We start from the raw sequence: 16,767 nt of genomic DNA on the forward strand, positions 1-16,767 counted from the left end.
AATGTGATCACTGTGCAGCACTACGGAACAGACAGCCTATAATGGGCAGCACGTTATAGCCAGTATGTGTGCTCTACACATATCTGGCAGTGGCACCCATGTCCCCTCTCTCTTATCTACCTGCTGTCCCTGCAAGGCTGCCTCCCATCCAACAGAGCGATCCATCTCAGCTCTGCTTCCAGGACCCCGCTGCCCGCTGCGAGGGGGCGTGTCGCTTCTGGCCCCGCCCCTTTTGCGATCCGAATCGTTCATTTTGATGATTCGGATGATCGACTCATTAAATAGATTCGGATCAAAGATCCGAATCGTTCATGATCCGGACAACACTACTGCAAGTCCTCAGGACGGACGTCTTCTGGCAGCTGGGCTTCTCTGCGCCACTCTCTGTATTGATGGAAGAAGCCGCCAGTCTCTGTCTCGCTTTTCTTCTGATGTTTTCCCGCCACGATCAGTCTCCTCCCCTCCGTCTTGACTGTCAGCTCTTCTGGAGAGAAGTGACTGCCATCCAGACTGAGCTGGAAGTCTTTCCCATCAGCGCCTGTGTGGTCCTCCAGGGTGGGACGTCCGCTCTGAGCTGCTCTCCTCCTCCTATCCATGTCATTAGCCATGAGCTGGAAGGCTTGGGAGAGATGCTGCATTCTCCTCTCCATGTGGCTCCTCCTCATCTCCTCCTGCAGCTCCTGGAAGAGGAGGCGTGTGGCTGGCCAGGCGGTGAGCTCCTCGGGGGTCTCCATGCAGACATACACAGGGTGGTCCCAATCTCGGAGAATGCTGATAGGAAGCATGTTGCTGCGCTGCGGTGGCTGCTGGTCACAGTTCAGCTGTCTGCCTGTTTGTCAGTGTCTGCTGTCTCTCCTTATGCTGCAGCCTGACTGCCTATATACTCCCAGCTCTGACTTCTGGCCCCTCCCACACACTGCCATGTGCTCGCCCTATATGGAGGGGAGTGGGAGGGGCCTTTGTGGAAACCTCAAGAATAAGACAGAAGGGATGAGGTGAAGCCACAGAGCTCTGAGTGACATCAGCAGTGGTGGAGCTGTGAGGATTGTACTGGAGATGTCTGGAACATTCTGTGTGTGATAAGCTGCGTACACACTGAAAGCCGGATCATTTGAAATAACAGATGAAAGGTCATTTCATAATCCATCTTTAGATATCCACACATTGTTATATGAACATTTATAAAGCATAGGGATGATATGCTAAATGATCAGATCACTAAAGTCATTGGGAATCAACATAAAAAAAATATCCAGATACTTACCTAGGGAGAGGGGCACTCTGGGTCCTAATGAGCCTACCCTCTCCTCTCCCGATGCCCGTTCCAGCGCTGGCTCCCCAGTAGCAGCATTCGACCAATTTAGTCCAATGCTGTTGTCCCTGCCACCGAAGGGAGGCTACGAAAGTCTTCAGGAGCCCAAGTGCTCCCGAAGACAGGCTGCTCCACACTGCGCATGCGCGTGCGCCCTCTCTTGTGCACTCCCGCATGTGCAGTATGGAGCCGCCTGTCTTTGGGAGGACTCGACTCCCGAAGACTTCCAAAGTCCCCTGCAGCGGGGGATTGGAATGGAGGAGCTGCCGCTGCAAGGAGGGCATTGGGAAAGGAGTGGGAAGGAGCTATAGGATCCAGAGCCATCCCTCCCCCTCTGGTTTCTTCTTTTAAATTTAGATTCTCATTAACTTAAAATAATGGTGGATCTTGACGAGGTGGCGTAGACTAAGTGGACATATCACTTCATACGAGTGAAATAAAAGAAAATCAGATTTACCTGGGCTTCCTCCAGTCCCTAGAAGTCTGTGTCCCTCACCGCAGCTCCGCTCTCTCTGCCAGTGTCCTGGGATCCCTTCCACTCGCGGTCATGCGCCCGTGGCCATGAGCATTCTGCACAGGTGCAGAACTACCGGCCACGAGAGCGCGACCACGAGCGGATGGGACTCCAGGACACTAGCGGAGACAGTAAAGGGGTGAAGATCCCCCAAATCCAAGAGAAATTTCATGTTTTATTCACATGACCTCCCTGTGTAGGTAGCCAGGTGTCCAATCCCATAAAGGTGACCTTCCTTAGTATAGGTGACCATTTGATTATTCTAGCATAGGTGGCCAGAGACGGCCCCCATTCCCCAAGCAGAGTGCGCAGTGGAGGGAGAAGAAAAGGAGCATCTTGTAGGGTGAAGATGCATCCCGGAGTGGGGAGTTCTCCCATCACTGCGCACTTTGCACATTAGCCCGTCTGGCCGTCTGCTTCTTCATATTGACCAGTCGTTGCTCTATCCCATTCGTGATACACCACCCCTTTATACCTATGCCTCTGCCCAGATGTCGCCCTTTATGCAGTGACACCTGGTGGGGCAGTACACACTAGTGAAGAAATGGACCGTTCTAAAGGGCAAAATCCTCTTTGGGGTGGGGCCGGGAGGGGGGGGGGGGGGGAGGGGGATGTGGGGAAAAGGAACGCAAACAGTGGAACGGAAACAGAGTAGCAACGGAAAGAAAATGGATCTGATCAACTGGTGATCAGATCCGTTTTCACTGCTTCGTTTGCCACTTCAACACAAGTGTGAACCGGGCCTTAAAGAGACTCTGAATCCTTGCTTTTACCTTTTATTTATATTAAGCATTATGGCTAGTGCTAGAACGCCACATCCCCATGGCAAAACAAGGGGTTTATACCCCCTAATTACAGGACAAAATCCACAACTATCTTGGTCATGGATTTTGCTGCCCAGGGAGGCAGAGCTTTGAGCTGCAGCTCTGCCTCTATTCGCTTCAATCTGCCGGCGTATCTCCGCCTCTCCCCCGCCCCTCTCAGTGAAGGAAGACTGAGAGGGTGGGGAGAGGCAGCGATCAGAGGGATTGATGCGTGTAGAGGCAGAGCTACAGCCCAAAGCCCTTCCTCTATCAGGAAGCGCTCCCTGATTTTAGCCCTGGGGATTTGGGGGGTATAATCCCCTCGCTCTGCCGCAGGGATGCAGCGTTTTAGCACTAGCCATAGTGCTTAACAAAATTAAAGGCATAATTAAAGGTAAAAGCAAGGATTTTATGTTGCTTTAGAGTCTCTTTAAAATAAAAATACTCTACCAACACTGTGAGACTGACAAGCAGCTGATCTTTTTAATAAAATAATGATAATAATAAAGTTCTGGAATTGGATTTCTTCCTGTAGAACATGAAGTAGTGAAGGCTGATAGGCGGCTGCTATTAGCTGTAGTGCGACCTCGCTGTGACCTGAGGTTAGGGAGGAGGAGAGAGGAGATGTGATTGGCTGTTCTGCTGTTGTATTTTGTGTTAGGGGGAGAGGTTGCTGGGGGGAAAGTTGTGTGTTGCCGGGGAAGATGGATGAAGCTGTCTCATCCATGATTGTTGGAGCTGAGCAGGTTTAGTTATATAGGAGTATCTGTTATTCAGCATCTTATTTATGTTACAGTTGTTTGAATTGAATAATAATTTTCTTCTGCACAACAAGAAAGTTGTGGGCAGAAAAGGGGGGAGGGGGATTCATCTGTGTGCTCAATTGTATGGCTCTGCAGCGAGCTATTAATTTGTAAGAAATAGCCTTGTCACTAGGTGGGTGTAAGCCTGTGGTCCTTAAAGGACTACTATCACAAAAATCGTAACATTCTAAATACATGTAAGCATATACAAATACGAAGTACATTTCCTCCAGAGTAAAATGAGACGTAAATGCCTTGTCTCCTACGTTGCTGTCACTTACAGTGGGTAATAGAAATCTGACAGAACTAACAGGTTATGGACTAGCCCATCTCCTCATGGGGGATTCTCAGGGTTTTCATTATTTTCAAAAGCACTTCGTGTATGGCAGTTGCTCAGTCTAACTGCCAAAAAAGTGTGCAGTGAGCAGGGAGGCTGGGCAGCATCTTTGTATAAATCCTTTTCAGGCAGTGTCCCTAGAAGAATAAAGGCCGTGCTGAGAATCCCCTATAAAGAGATGGACTAGCCCAAAACCTGTTGCTTCTATCAGATTTCTACTACCTACTGTAAGTGACAGCAACATAGCAGAGAAGTAATTTATGGCTCATTTTACTCAGGAAGAAATATACTTCCTATTTGTATGTGTTTACATGCATTTTACATTTTATGTTTTTCGCGATAGTGGTCCTTTAAGTGGTTAAAAGCATGTCTGGGACTCTGCCCATAAAACATCAAAGGTGATGCCTGGAGGAAGGGCTGTGACCGGCAGTGATCCTAGTCCCTGGTGGAGGAGGGCAGCAGGCTAACACCCGTTTGCCAGCGTGCCAGTGATGTCACCACGTGTTTTGGCACTTTATTATACAATTATTGTAGCCTAGTGGATATGTATAAGAATGAAGGGTGTGCACAATCTCATGTAACCCCGATAGTCACACAGCCAATGTTTTGGCAGAGGTGGAGGCGGAGCTGGTTGTGTAAGGAGGGTGTGGCCTTTCTTTAATGCTAGGCACACATGATACAATTTTCTGTTACATTCACCTGCTAGGTGCATTTTTTCCAACATGTCCGATCTTAATTCCAATCACTTTTCTGATCGATTTGGTGTGACAATCCAGCCCCACGATCCTGTCTAAATGATGTTAAAATGACCAGTTGCTGGATCGCCGATGATAACGTGACGAAGTGTGCCAATTCCGTCTAATCTGCTGCCGTTACCATCCGGGGATTAGTCACTTCCGATGGCTAGAAATACGGTGAACAGACTGACACTAAGTATTGGTCGCACCGCTGCCGACGATGTAATGTGCCGCTCACTGATCCCGTATTACTAGGCCACAGTTGCCAATCAGGTCTCATGCACAAGAGACTTCTGGAGGCAAATCCACGGTGTGCACAGTAAACGGTTAAGATTGGTTGATGGTGCCCATACACATATAATCTCAATTGTATGTACAATCGTTAAAATAAAAATATCGATTTCACGCTGGAAATCTGGTAATTTCGCTGACACCACTCTCCGAATTTCAAAGGGAGAGGAGACCCCCGCTAGCTTTTTCTCTGAGGAAGAAATGGTTATTTTCAAACCTAACTAGCAAAATGACAGTTTATAAAAAAATAATAAACAATGCGGTAGTATGACTCTTCGGAGGTCAGATCCTTTGTAGCAACAATCAGATGACCAGAACAGGCACAAGACTGAACGATACAATCGTTACTTTTATTCTAAAACTATACACACAAATATACTTTACAACCAACAGAAAAATATCCCCGTCAGTCAGAACAGATTGGGTTGATAGAAATTGGTAGAGATGAAAAGGAAATAGAATGTCTTATAATACAGTTCAAAATACTATTATTGGTAGTCTTTGCGGCAATCAAAGTCCAAGGTGGCCGATTGCCATGCAGCCAGAGACCTTTGTGAGAAATAATCAATGGTAATTCAACGTCAGATTAAAAGTATAGGACGCTGAACTTCTGTGCTCTGCCATGGTTATACCCCTCGCTCAGTAAGGAGGAGTGAGGGCATGGATCACACACACCTCTTGGAACCTGAGAAGAGCCAGAACCTTCTCATGGAGACAGAAAATATACCTAAATTATGTTATGTGCCCTCTCTCTAAAACCGTACAGGTTATGCTAAGAACATTTTTAGGTCGGTCAGGAATTATCAACAACGGTGAAATCAAACATGAGGGGTGGGAACCCTGTAGTTTTAAAGGGCCACTTTGAACCTGTCTTACTCCTGTCCTGGAAGCCTGATTGGTCTGAAAACCTCTCAGAACTAGTGCCACGTAAAGTCCAACACCGGTTAGGTTAGAAGAAAAGTCGATCGGGCACCAGTTGAAATAATCCAGTTTTACTTTTAAATCCAATAGGTACATCTTACACATAGGAGTAGAAAGGGTCAGCCTAACAGCTGTTTCGCAGGTCTCCCTGCTTCTTCAGAGGCCCACTTTTTGGCCTCTGAAGAAGCAGGGAAACCTGTGAAACAGCTGTTAGGCTGACCGTTTCTACTCCTATGTGTAAAATGTACCTATTGGATTAAAAAGTAAAACTGGATTATTTCAACTGGTGCCCGATCGACTTTTCTTCTAACCTAATCGATATTGAGTTGTATATGTGATGGTGAGCACAGTTGTTTAACCAGGATCCAGCTGCTTATCCAGTCAACTGCTCGAGTGCCAGACTCATACTTTATCTCTACCTACTGTACATAAAGTCCAACACACTCTGCGAATTTGAAGGACCTGGCAGCTTTGCAACACAGGAAATAAGACAAATATAGAAGTTTATGGATTATTATAGACACTTAAGATTCACTGTAAGGTCATCTGCTCTCTGAGCCGAGCCAGCTGGAAGATGACCTCCTTTGATCTTCCAGGCTATAGAGCTAAGTGACAAAGCCTGCTGAGATTGAAGCCGAAATGTCTGGGATGGAGTACCTTAAATTGGTTCTGTCAATCTCATATCTGAGCTGATATGAAGGATGGGGCTATAAACCTTCTAGGTGGTCTTGTTAAACTAGGATAAAGACCTGGGTGCTTGGAGGAACTTCTGCTAAGAGATTCCTAAATACCTTTGCATGAAAATGCTCCTCCAGCCATTTGGTCAAGGAGAAACAAAAATTCGATAGGACATCTGTAAATTGATAGAAATTAAGATTGGACATGTTGGAAAAAATCAATCTGGCAAGTAAATAGAACAGAAAATTGTATTGTGCATACACAGCATAACACAGAATTTTCCAGACATCTCCAGTGCAATCTTCATAGCTCCAGCACTGCTGATGTTACTCAGAGCTCTGTGGCTCCACCTCCACCCTTCTGTCTTATTCCTGATCTTTCCACACAGGCCCCTCCCACTCCCCTCCATATAGGGAGAGCACATGGCATACCTCCCAACTTTCTGAGATGAGAAAAAGGGACACTTAAGCCACGCCCCTGTCACACCCCTTGCCACGCCCCCACCACGCCCCTAGCCACGCATACCATAAAGATTTCATAAGAAATATATGTTGTTTTATAATTCAAATCACACTGGTCCTTTCTATCTTGGTTAATTTTCCTTCATAGTAACATTTTAAAATTAGTAATATATCAATGTAAAGGATGGAAATAAAGTTTAGAGTCAATTAAACACATTTTTAGCATATTAATATACATATTTATATAGAAAGAGGGACAAAGTCCTGAAAGAGGGACAAATGAGGGTGAAAAAGGGACAGGGCTCCCAAAAAGGGACTGTCCCTCCGAAAAAGGGACAGTTGGGAGCTATGACATGGCAGTGTGTGGGAGGGGCCAGAAGTCAGAGCTGGGAGTATATAGGCAGTCAGGCTAGGACAGGCCCCTCCCCTCCATATAGGGCGAGCACATGGCAGTGTGTGGGAGGGGCCAGAGGTCAGAGCTGGGAGTATATAGACAGTCAGGCTGGGGCAGGCTGCAGTATAAGGAGAGACAGCAGACACTGACACACAGGCAGACACCTGAACTGTGACCAGCAGCCACCGCAGCGCAGCAACATGTTTCCTATCAGCATTCTCCGGGACTGGGAGACCCCCGAGGAGCTCACCTCCTGGCCAGCCACACGCCTCCTCTTCCAGGAGCTGCAGGAGGACATGAGGAGGAGCCACATGGAGAGGAGAATGCAGCATCTCTCCCAAGCCTTCCAGCTCATGGCTAATGACATGGATAGGAGGAGGAGAGCGGCTCAGAGCGGACGTCCCACCATGGAGGACCACACAGGCGCTGATGGGAAAGACTTCCAGCTCAGTCTGGATGGCAGTCACTTCTCTCCAGAAGAGCTGACAGTCAAGACGGAGGGGAGGAGACTGATCGTGGCGGGAAAACATCAGAAGAAAAGCGAGACAGAGACTGGCGGCTTCTTCCAGGAATACAGAGAGTGGCGCAGAGAAGCCGAGCTGCCAGAAGACGTCCGTCCTGAGGACTTGCAGTGCTTCCTGTCCAAGGATGGGCGGCTCCACTTCCAGGCCCCTCGCCTGGCCCTGCCCCCTGCCAAAGAGAGATCCATCCCCATTACTATGACCCCAGGAGAAGGCCCGCCCCTCACCCGGGAGACCCAGAACAGCCAAGTGCAAGGTCAGGGAGACAACTCCCAGACATCCTCCTGATCACATCACATCATGGGACTGATATCTATCTCACTACAGGACTGTATAGCATTGTCTGGTGAGTGATCCAGAGCAGCCAAGTGCAAGAGCAGGGAGACACAGCCCAGAATTATTTCTGATAATATTACATCATAGGGCTGATAAGGATCTTACAGAGGAACTTCAGTTTTAGAACTGTTTTTGTTTTGTTTTTAAATTGGAATGTTTAATGTTGCATATATTTTTTTTCTGTCTATTACTTCTTGAATGGTTCTAAGCATGTATTTTGTCAATAAAGAGTTTAACTGTGATTTGTTATGTCTTTCTGTGTATTATAGAAGTAGATTGGCTCATAGATAGCTCCTCCTACATGTGTGCTGTCTCCGCCTCCATAGTGGTTGTTACTGCTGTCTGTGTCTCTGATGAGGAGATTCCCCCCTTTGCTGTGAGCTCTGGGTGTCACCAGCACAGAAAGGGAGGGAAATCTGCCCAGTGGAGGCAAAGACATCAATAATACCCTGATAGACAATGGCCCCAATGTATAAAGGGCTGTGCGACTCTTGCTTTCTAATTCATAAAGATTTTCACAGGTGCGGCAGAAGTTCAGTAATTTACAGACAAACATGACTTCAATTCACAAAGACGTTCAGTAACAGCTGCAGAGAAGGACTGTGTTGTGTTGCTGCGAGGTTCTCCCATGTGTGTGCTGTGACAGGGTTACGTAGAGACATCCCTTCTGGCTAGTCCCTCGGAATCTGTCCTTTAGCCATTCTGGTATTTACGTATTATCCCGTCCGTAGAGTGTGACAGCTTCTTGTTAATGTTCTGTTTCCTCCCCTATAAAGATCTAACCATTTTTGGAAAGCTGAAAGTCCTGGCTTTCCATTGCACCAGGTCTCGAGTCAGTGCGATGCTGCATTCAAAAGTTAGGGGGTTTGAAATAGGGGTGTCCCCTGCACTTGGCTGCAGAGAGCACAGTGGAATGGAGTCTCCAGCCCCGGCCAGTAACACAGAGAGAGAGGAGACCAGGGGGTGTAGCTGGGCTGCTCATGAGAGGACCTCCCGAGTGGTCGGTTTCCTTTGGTAGTTCTGTAATCAGGCTTTCTCCAACCAAGTGCAGCAGACACCCTTCTTTTAAACCCTTTAACGTTTGAATGGGGCATTGCACCGACTCGGGACCAGGTGCAAAGGAAAGCCAGGACTTTCAGCCTGCCAGAAATGGTTAGATGTTGGTAGGGGAGCAAACAGAACTTGAAGCTGCCAAACTCTGCAGACGGGATAATACGTAAGTACCGCCTTTCTTAACATTTTATTTAATAGCCTGTGTTTTGATGAACTCTCAATAAACATTACACATGCCATGCTTAGAGGATTCCATCACTTGCGTCTCGGGCATTTACAAACAGGGAGCTAAAGGGTTAATGTCTAAAGGGCTGCAAGGGAAATCTTTCCTGAAACCTTTCACATGTACAACGCATGCAGGAGCCGTTCTCCTGCAAGCGCTGAATAGCCTGCGGCGTGTCGTCGGGATGTAGCGGTGGGATGCAATCAGTGGCGGTAGTAATTACTTCAACCCGACGGGAAAACGCCAGCTCCCAATGATAAAAAGCTCCCGGGTGCTTTGTTCTGCAACGCACCAAAACGCAACGTCGGGTGTAAAAGGTACAATGAAAGTCTATGGACTTTCATTTTACCTTGGTTAATACAAAGTTTCGACTTTGCGTTACAACACAGAAAACGGGCTCTGGTGGGAAAAAGCCCTGGGGCGAAGGGAATCTAGCCCCTCCCAAGAACAAAGTGAGTGAACAAACAGAGAGAAGCAGGAGGGGGGAGGGGGGGGCTCTTCCTATTGGCTCTCTGCTCTGTCAGTCATGTTCCTAAAGCTAGTGTTCCATACATCAGAACAGGAGGAATAAACTCCTGTAACCCCGATAGTCACACAGCTGATGTTTTAGCAGAGGGGGAGGCGGAGCTGGTTGTGTAAGGAGGGTGCGGCCTCTCTGTAACACACACAGAATACTCCAGACTTCTCCAGTGCAATCCTCACAGCTCCAGCACTGCTGATGTCACTCAGAGCTCTGGGGCTCCACCTCCTCCCTTCTGTCTTATTCTTGAGGTTTCCACACAGGCCCCTCCCACACACTGCCATGTGCTCTCCCTATATGGAGGGGAGAGGGAGGGGCCTGTGTGGAAACATCAGGAATTAGCCAGAAGTCAGAAGCAGTCAGGCTGGGACAGGCTGCAGTATGAAAAAAAAATTGTTTGAAAAATCAATTGTAAATCAAGTTTGACATGTTCGAAATAATCGATCTGACAGTAAATCTGTCAGAAAATTGCATTGTGTGTAGCTAGCATTACAGTAGTTTGAATTGATAAGAAAGTCTCTGCAGCCAATGACATGCCAGCCTGATGTGGTGGGCAATTATTTTAGTGGATAAGTATAAAGGCAGCCATACATCTATCGAGTTGGTAGCCGATCGACCATCTGATTGGATAATGGTTATCGAATTGGATGAATATCAGTGCCGCCAAGAGCATGCCCGATCGACAGTGCGACCAATTTCAACCAGAAATTGGTTGTGTGTGGGACATGCTGCAGGATGTCCGGCCATCATGGTCGATCGCGTACGCAGTGGTAATAACAAGCAAAATCAGGATGAACATGATGAAACCACCGACGCTGCCCCCCAATGTACACCCCCCATGTCTGGTGCAGTATACTTTGTGGCCGATTCCTGAGAGATTGCATGCTGAAATCGATCGGGAATCCACCTGCGGTGTATGAGCAGCCGACAGATCTCTCTCTGATCAAATTTGATTGGTCAATCTGCCAATACATCGTCTTATGTATGGGCACCTTAACCACTTAAGGACCGCGGTGTTAAACCCCCCTAATGACCAGGCCTTTTTTCACAAATTGGGCCACAGCAGCTTTAAGGCCTCACTGCAGGGCCGCACAACTCAGCACACAAGTGCTTCCCCCCGTTTCTCCCCACCAACATAGCTCTCTGGGAGACTGAAGGCGGGGCAGAGCTGCATCATCAGAGCGGAGATGTACGCGCTAATGCATGCGCACTCTCCTGCAAAGCCCATTCCCAGCTGTTCACGCCAATCGGCATGGAGCGGTCGGCAAGAGGTTAAAGGACAACTATCAAAGTTAATGATTTTTGCAAACACCCTATAATAGAGAGGCCAGACTTAGGAATTATAAGTACTTGTAAGCAAATAGGGATTTTTTTGACCGTGTCACTGAACTACACAGTTCAAATGGCATGATGCCACACAGGAGGCATCGGATACAGGATCCATCAGTACGCCGCTATGTGCTCTGTATAATGTAGTGTGGCAGCCTGAGATATTCCCCACCCCCCCGATCCGCTAGACGAAAGCCGCAATCAGTGTAATGCTGGGTACACACAATGCATTTTTTTCAGGCGATTTTCCGTTCAATCAATTTTCGATTTGTTTTTCTGCTCGATTTCCCGCACGATTGTCTTATTTTCTATTTTCATTCACTTCTACAAGAAATCGGCCAGAAAAATTAGCAAAAAATAATATCGGACATGATGGAAATTATCTATCCAACCATCTATCTAACACAAAATTGTATGGTGTGTACCTGGAATGGTAGGAGGAAGAAGCTCCCTCTCTGTACACGCCTGAAGATAAGATCCTGTCTGCCTGCCTCGCACAGAGAGGGAACAGCGCACGCTATGCCGGGATGGAGGGGTCAGAAATGCAGCCTGTGGAGACACAATCCACCCAGGCTGCGTGCAGCACATAATGTATGCAAATGTGACAGCTCACTGACTCCTCCTCCCAGCCAATCCGGCATAGCGTACGCTGCTTACTCTGTGCAAGGCAGACAGGCAAGATTCTACCTGCAAGTATGATCTGAGAGGGAGCTTCTCTGCCTCCTCACATTATTGTGTGCAGCTCTCAACCAGCAGCGCAGGTGGGGGGGGGGGGGGAGGGGAGGGGGAAGCACACACAAAACATTGCTTTTGGGGACATATCATTGCTGAGTTACATAAACTTTGATAGCTTTCCTTTAATAATAGGAGATGTGCACAATCTCCTGTAACCCCGATAGTCACACAGCCGATGTTTTAGCAGAGGGGGAGGCGGAGCTGGTTGTATAAGGAGGGTGTGGCCTCTCTGTAACACACACAGAATCCTCCAGACATCTCCAGTGGAATCCTCCCAGCTCCAGCACTGCTGATGTCACTCAGAGCTCTGTGGCTCCACCTCCTCCCTTCTGTCTTATTCCTGATGTTTCCACAAAGGTCCCTCCCACACACTGCCATGTGCTCTCCCTATATGGAGGGGAGAGGGAGGGGCCTGTGTGGAAACATCAAGAATAGGCCAGAAGTCAGAGCTGGGAGTATATAGGCAGTTAGGCTGGGACAGGCCCCTCCCACTCCCCTCCATATAGGGCGAGCACATGGCAGTGTGTGGGAGGGGCCAGAAGTCAGAGCTGGGAGTATATAGGCAGTCAGGCTGGGACAGGCTGCAGTATAAGGAGAGACAGCAGACACTGACAAACAGGCAGACAGCTGAACTGTGACACGCAGCAACATGTTTCCTATCAGCATTCTCCGGGACTGGGAGACCCCCGAGGAGCTCACCTCCTGGCCAGCCACACGCCTCCTCTTCCAGGAGCTGCAGGAGGACATGAGGAGGAGCCACATGGAGAGGAAAATGCAGCATCTCTCCCAAGCCTTCTAGCTCATGGCTAATGACATGGATAGGAGGAGGAGAGCGGCTCAGAGCGGACGTCCCACCCTGGAGGGCCACACAGGCGCTGATGGGAAAGACTTCCAGCTCAGTCTGGATGGCAGTCACTTCTCTCCAGAAGAGCTGACAGTCAAGACGGAGGGGAGGAGACTGATCGTGGCGGGAAAACATCAGAAGAAAAGCGAGACAGAGACTGGCGGCTTCTTCCAGGAATACAGAGAGTGGCGCAGAGAAGCCCAGCTGCCAGAAGACGTCCATCCTGAGGACTTGCAGTGCTTCCTGTCCAAGGATGGGCGGCTCCACTTCCAGGCCCCTCGCCTGGCACTGCCCCCTGCCAAAGAGAGATCCATCCCCATTACTGTGACCCCAGGAGAAGGCCAGCCCCTCACCCGGGAGACCCAGAGCAGCCAAGTGCAAGAGCAGGGAGACACCTCCAAGACATCCTCCTGATCACATCACATCATGGGACTGATATCTATCTCACTACAGGACTGTATAGAACTGTTTGGTGAGTGATCCAGATCAGCCAAGTGCAAGAGCAGGGAGACACAGCCCAGAATTATTTCTGATAATATGACATCATAGGACTGATAAGTATCTTACAGAGGAACTTCAGTTTTAGAACTGTTTTTGTTTTGTTTTTTGTTATTAAGTTGGAATGTTTAACCACTTCAGGATTCGGCGTACGCTTAACTACGCCCCTGAATCCTGAAGTGGATGCCATACGAGCGGCCGTTCCATGTCAGTTCACGGAGCGTGTCTCCGTGAACACCCTGCGAGCCGCCGATCGCAGCTCGCAGGGTAAATGTAAACACACGGGGAAGATCTTCCCCGGTGTTTACATGTAAACGGCGCTGCTGCGCAGCAGCGCCGTGGCAGAGATCGGCGATCCCCGGCCTCTGATTGGCCGGGGACCGCCGGCACCTGATAGGCTGAAGCCTATCCTATCTGCTCACAGTCACAGAGGGAGGGAGAGGGAGGGAAGGGGAAGGAGGCCAGGGAGCGCTGCGGAGGGGGGCTTTGAAGAGCCCCCCCGCAAGCGCATGCAGCCGGCGGCGATCGGACCCCCCCAGCAGGACATCCCCCTAGTGGGGAAAAAAGGGGGGAAGTCTGATCGCCCTGGCTGCCAGCTGATCGGTGCTGCGGGCTGGAGAGCCCACGCAGCACCGATCAGGCACCCCCCCCCCCGGCACTGAAGTGGTTAATGTTGCATATATATTTTTTTCTGTCTATTACTTCTTGAATTGTTCTAAGCGTTTATTTTGTCAATAAAGAGTTTAACTGTGATTTGTTATGTCTTTCTGTGTATTATAGAAGTAGATTGGTGCGTAGATAGCTCCTCCTACATGTGTGCTGGCTCCGCCTCCATAGTGGTTGTTTCTGCTGTCTGTGTCTCTGATGAGATTTCCCCCTTTGCTGTGAGCTCTGGGTGTCACCAGCACAGACAGGGAGGGAAATCTGCCCAGTGGAGGCAAAGACAGCAATAATACCCTGATAGACTATGGCCCTCCTAATGTATAAAGGGCTGTGCGATTCCTGCTTTCTAATGCATAAAGATTTTCACAGGTGCGGAAGAAGTTCAGTAATTTACAGACAAACATGACTTCAACTCACAAAGCCGTTCAGTAACAGCTGCAGAGAAGGACTGTGTTGTGTTGCTGCGAGGTTCTCCCATGTGTGTGCTGTGACAGGGTTACATTAGTAAGAGACATCCCTTCTACATGATCCCTCCTAGTCCCTCGGAATCTGTCCATTATAGAGATGGGAAGTTCGGATCTTTTCAATGATCCGGATGATTCGAATCGGATCATTGAAAAGATCCGAATCTTTGATCCGAATCTCGGATCATTTTACAATGGAAGCATTCGGGGGTGAAATGACTAGCAGGACAGGAGAAGGGGGGGGTGGACACACAGAGAAGGGGAGAAGATGGACAGAGGGCAGGGAGTGGACAGAGAAGGGAGGAGGGATGAGCAGAGAGCAGAAATGTTTGCACACAATACCCACAATGCTGCAATCATATGCTCAGCTTTACATATATTTCACCTACATACATGTTCATCTGTATACTTTGAATGGAAACGTCACACAGTGAAAGAAAGCATTCCCCAAAGCATTCCCAGAAGATAAGTGCAGCTGTTCAGAGCGAGTGCAGGAGGATCATATTGCGCTGCAATCACAGTGCCTGCAAAGTTACTGAGCTGTGCTGAGCTGAGCCAAAAGTTTCCAACGTGATCACTGTGCACAACTACGGAACAAACAGCCTATAATGAGCAGCATATTTCAGCCAGTATGTGTGCTCTACACATATCTGGCAGTGGCACCCATGTCCCCTCTACCTGTCTCCCTGCAAGGCTGGCTCCCCGAGTCCCCTCCAACAGAGCGATCCATCTCTGCTCTGCTTCCAGGACCCCGCTGCCCGCTGAGAGGGGGCGTGTCGCTCCTGGCCCCGCCCCCTTTTGCGATCCGAATCACTCATTTTGATGATTCGGATGTTCGACTCACAAAATAGATTCGGATCAAAGATCCGAATCGTTCATGATCCGGACAACACTAGTCCATTAGCAGATCCGGTAGTTACGCATTATGCCGTCTGCAGAGTGTGACAGCTTCTTGTTAACGTTCTGTTTCCTCCCCTATAAAGATCTAACCATTTTTGGAAAGCTGAAAGTCCTGGCTTTCCATTGCACCAGGTCTCGAGTCAGTGCGATGCTGCATTCAAAAGTTAGGGGAGTTTGAAAGACGGGTGTCCCCTGCACTTGGCTGCAGAGAGCACAGTGGTATGGAGTCTATAGCCCCAGCCAGCAACACAGAGAGAGAGGAGACCAGGGGGTGTAGCTGGGCTGCTCATGAGAGGACCTCCCGAGTGGTCAGTTTCCTTCTGTATTTCTGTAATCACACTTTCTCCAGCCAAGTGCAGGGGACACCCCAGTGCAGGGGACACCCCTCTTTCAAACCCTTTGACTTTTGAATGGGGCATTGCACCGACTCGGGACCTGGTCGTGCAAAGGAAAGCCAGGACTTTCAGCCTTCCAGAAATGGTTAGATCTTGGTAGGGGAGCAAACAGAACTTAAAGCCAAACTCTGCAGACAGGATAATACGTAAGTACGACCTTTCTTAAAGGGACTCCGAGCTCATCTAAAAAATAAAAGTTGTACTCACCTGGGGCTTTTTCCAGCCCAGTGCTGGTCTGGAGGTCCCACGACGGCGTCCTGGCTCCTCTCCTACTCCCCGCTCCGGAATGGCTGACCGGCCGCAGCCCGGGCGACACTCGGCCGAGTGTCGGGCTGATCCTTCCGCGTATGACGCGGCTGACGTCACACGCCGGCCGCCTCGCGTCATCACGGCGGCCGGCGTGAAAGTACTGCGCATGCGCGATTAAAGAGCGCATACGCGGTACTACCACGCCGGCCGGCGTGTGACGTCAGCCGCGTCATACGCGGAAGGATCAGCCCGACACTCGGCCGAGTGTCGCCCAGGCTGCGGCCGGTCAGCCATTCCGGAGCGGGGAGTAGGAGAGGAGCCAGGACGCCGTCGTGGGACCTCCCGACCAGCGCTGGGCTGGAAAAAGCCCCGGGTGAGTACAACTTTTATTTTTTAGATGAGCTCGGAGTCCCTTTAACATTTTATTTAATAGCCTGTGTTTTGATGAACTCACAATAAACATTAAAAATGCCATGCTTAGGCGATTCCATCACATGCGTCTCGGCATCTTCAAAAAGGGACCTAAGGCCTCGTTCACAGTACAAAATGCGGATGGCCATGCGTACGGAACGCATGCGAACGCACGCCATCCGTGTTTGTGTGCATTGCGTGGCTGATCCCATCACTGAAAAGTGAATGGGACAGCCACGTGTTTTTGTAAAAAATGCGTGCAGCATGCGTTCCCAGACCACACAGGTCCAGAACGCATGCAGTGTGAACATCAGACAGTGCACTCTATGCACTGTCTGATGTCGTGCGTGTCGGCCTCCCGCACGCGTTTCCAAA

The 16,767-nt window shown here is 49.2% G+C and overlaps 2 protein-coding genes and 1 pseudogene across 3 annotated transcripts in view; 2 read left to right on the top strand and 1 right to left on the bottom strand.

Annotated features, from left to right (window-relative positions):
- LOC137519254 (ubiquitin carboxyl-terminal hydrolase CYLD-like) overlaps nt 1–16,767 on the bottom strand; it is a 152,565-nt gene that overhangs the window by 93,675 nt on the left and 42,123 nt on the right. The window lies entirely within an intron of this gene.
- On the top strand, nt 7,452–8,060 carry LOC137518330 (heat shock protein 30C-like). The gene has a single exon (XM_068236021.1). The coding sequence runs from the start codon at nt 7,452–7,454 to the stop codon at nt 8,058–8,060; it is 609 nt and encodes a 202-aa protein (XP_068092122.1).
- On the top strand, nt 12,562–14,025 carry LOC137517934 (heat shock protein 30C-like; annotated as a pseudogene).

This window comes from Hyperolius riggenbachi, chromosome 5 (genome assembly GCF_040937935.1).
Source record: "Hyperolius riggenbachi isolate aHypRig1 chromosome 5, aHypRig1.pri, whole genome shotgun sequence".
Classification (NCBI taxonomy): domain Eukaryota; kingdom Metazoa; phylum Chordata; class Amphibia; order Anura; family Hyperoliidae; genus Hyperolius; species Hyperolius riggenbachi.

Coding starts and splice junctions, on each gene's coding strand:
- LOC137518330 (XM_068236021.1), top strand. CDS start 7,452: ATGTTTCCTATCAGCATTCTCCGGGACTGGGAGACCCCCGAGGAGCTC.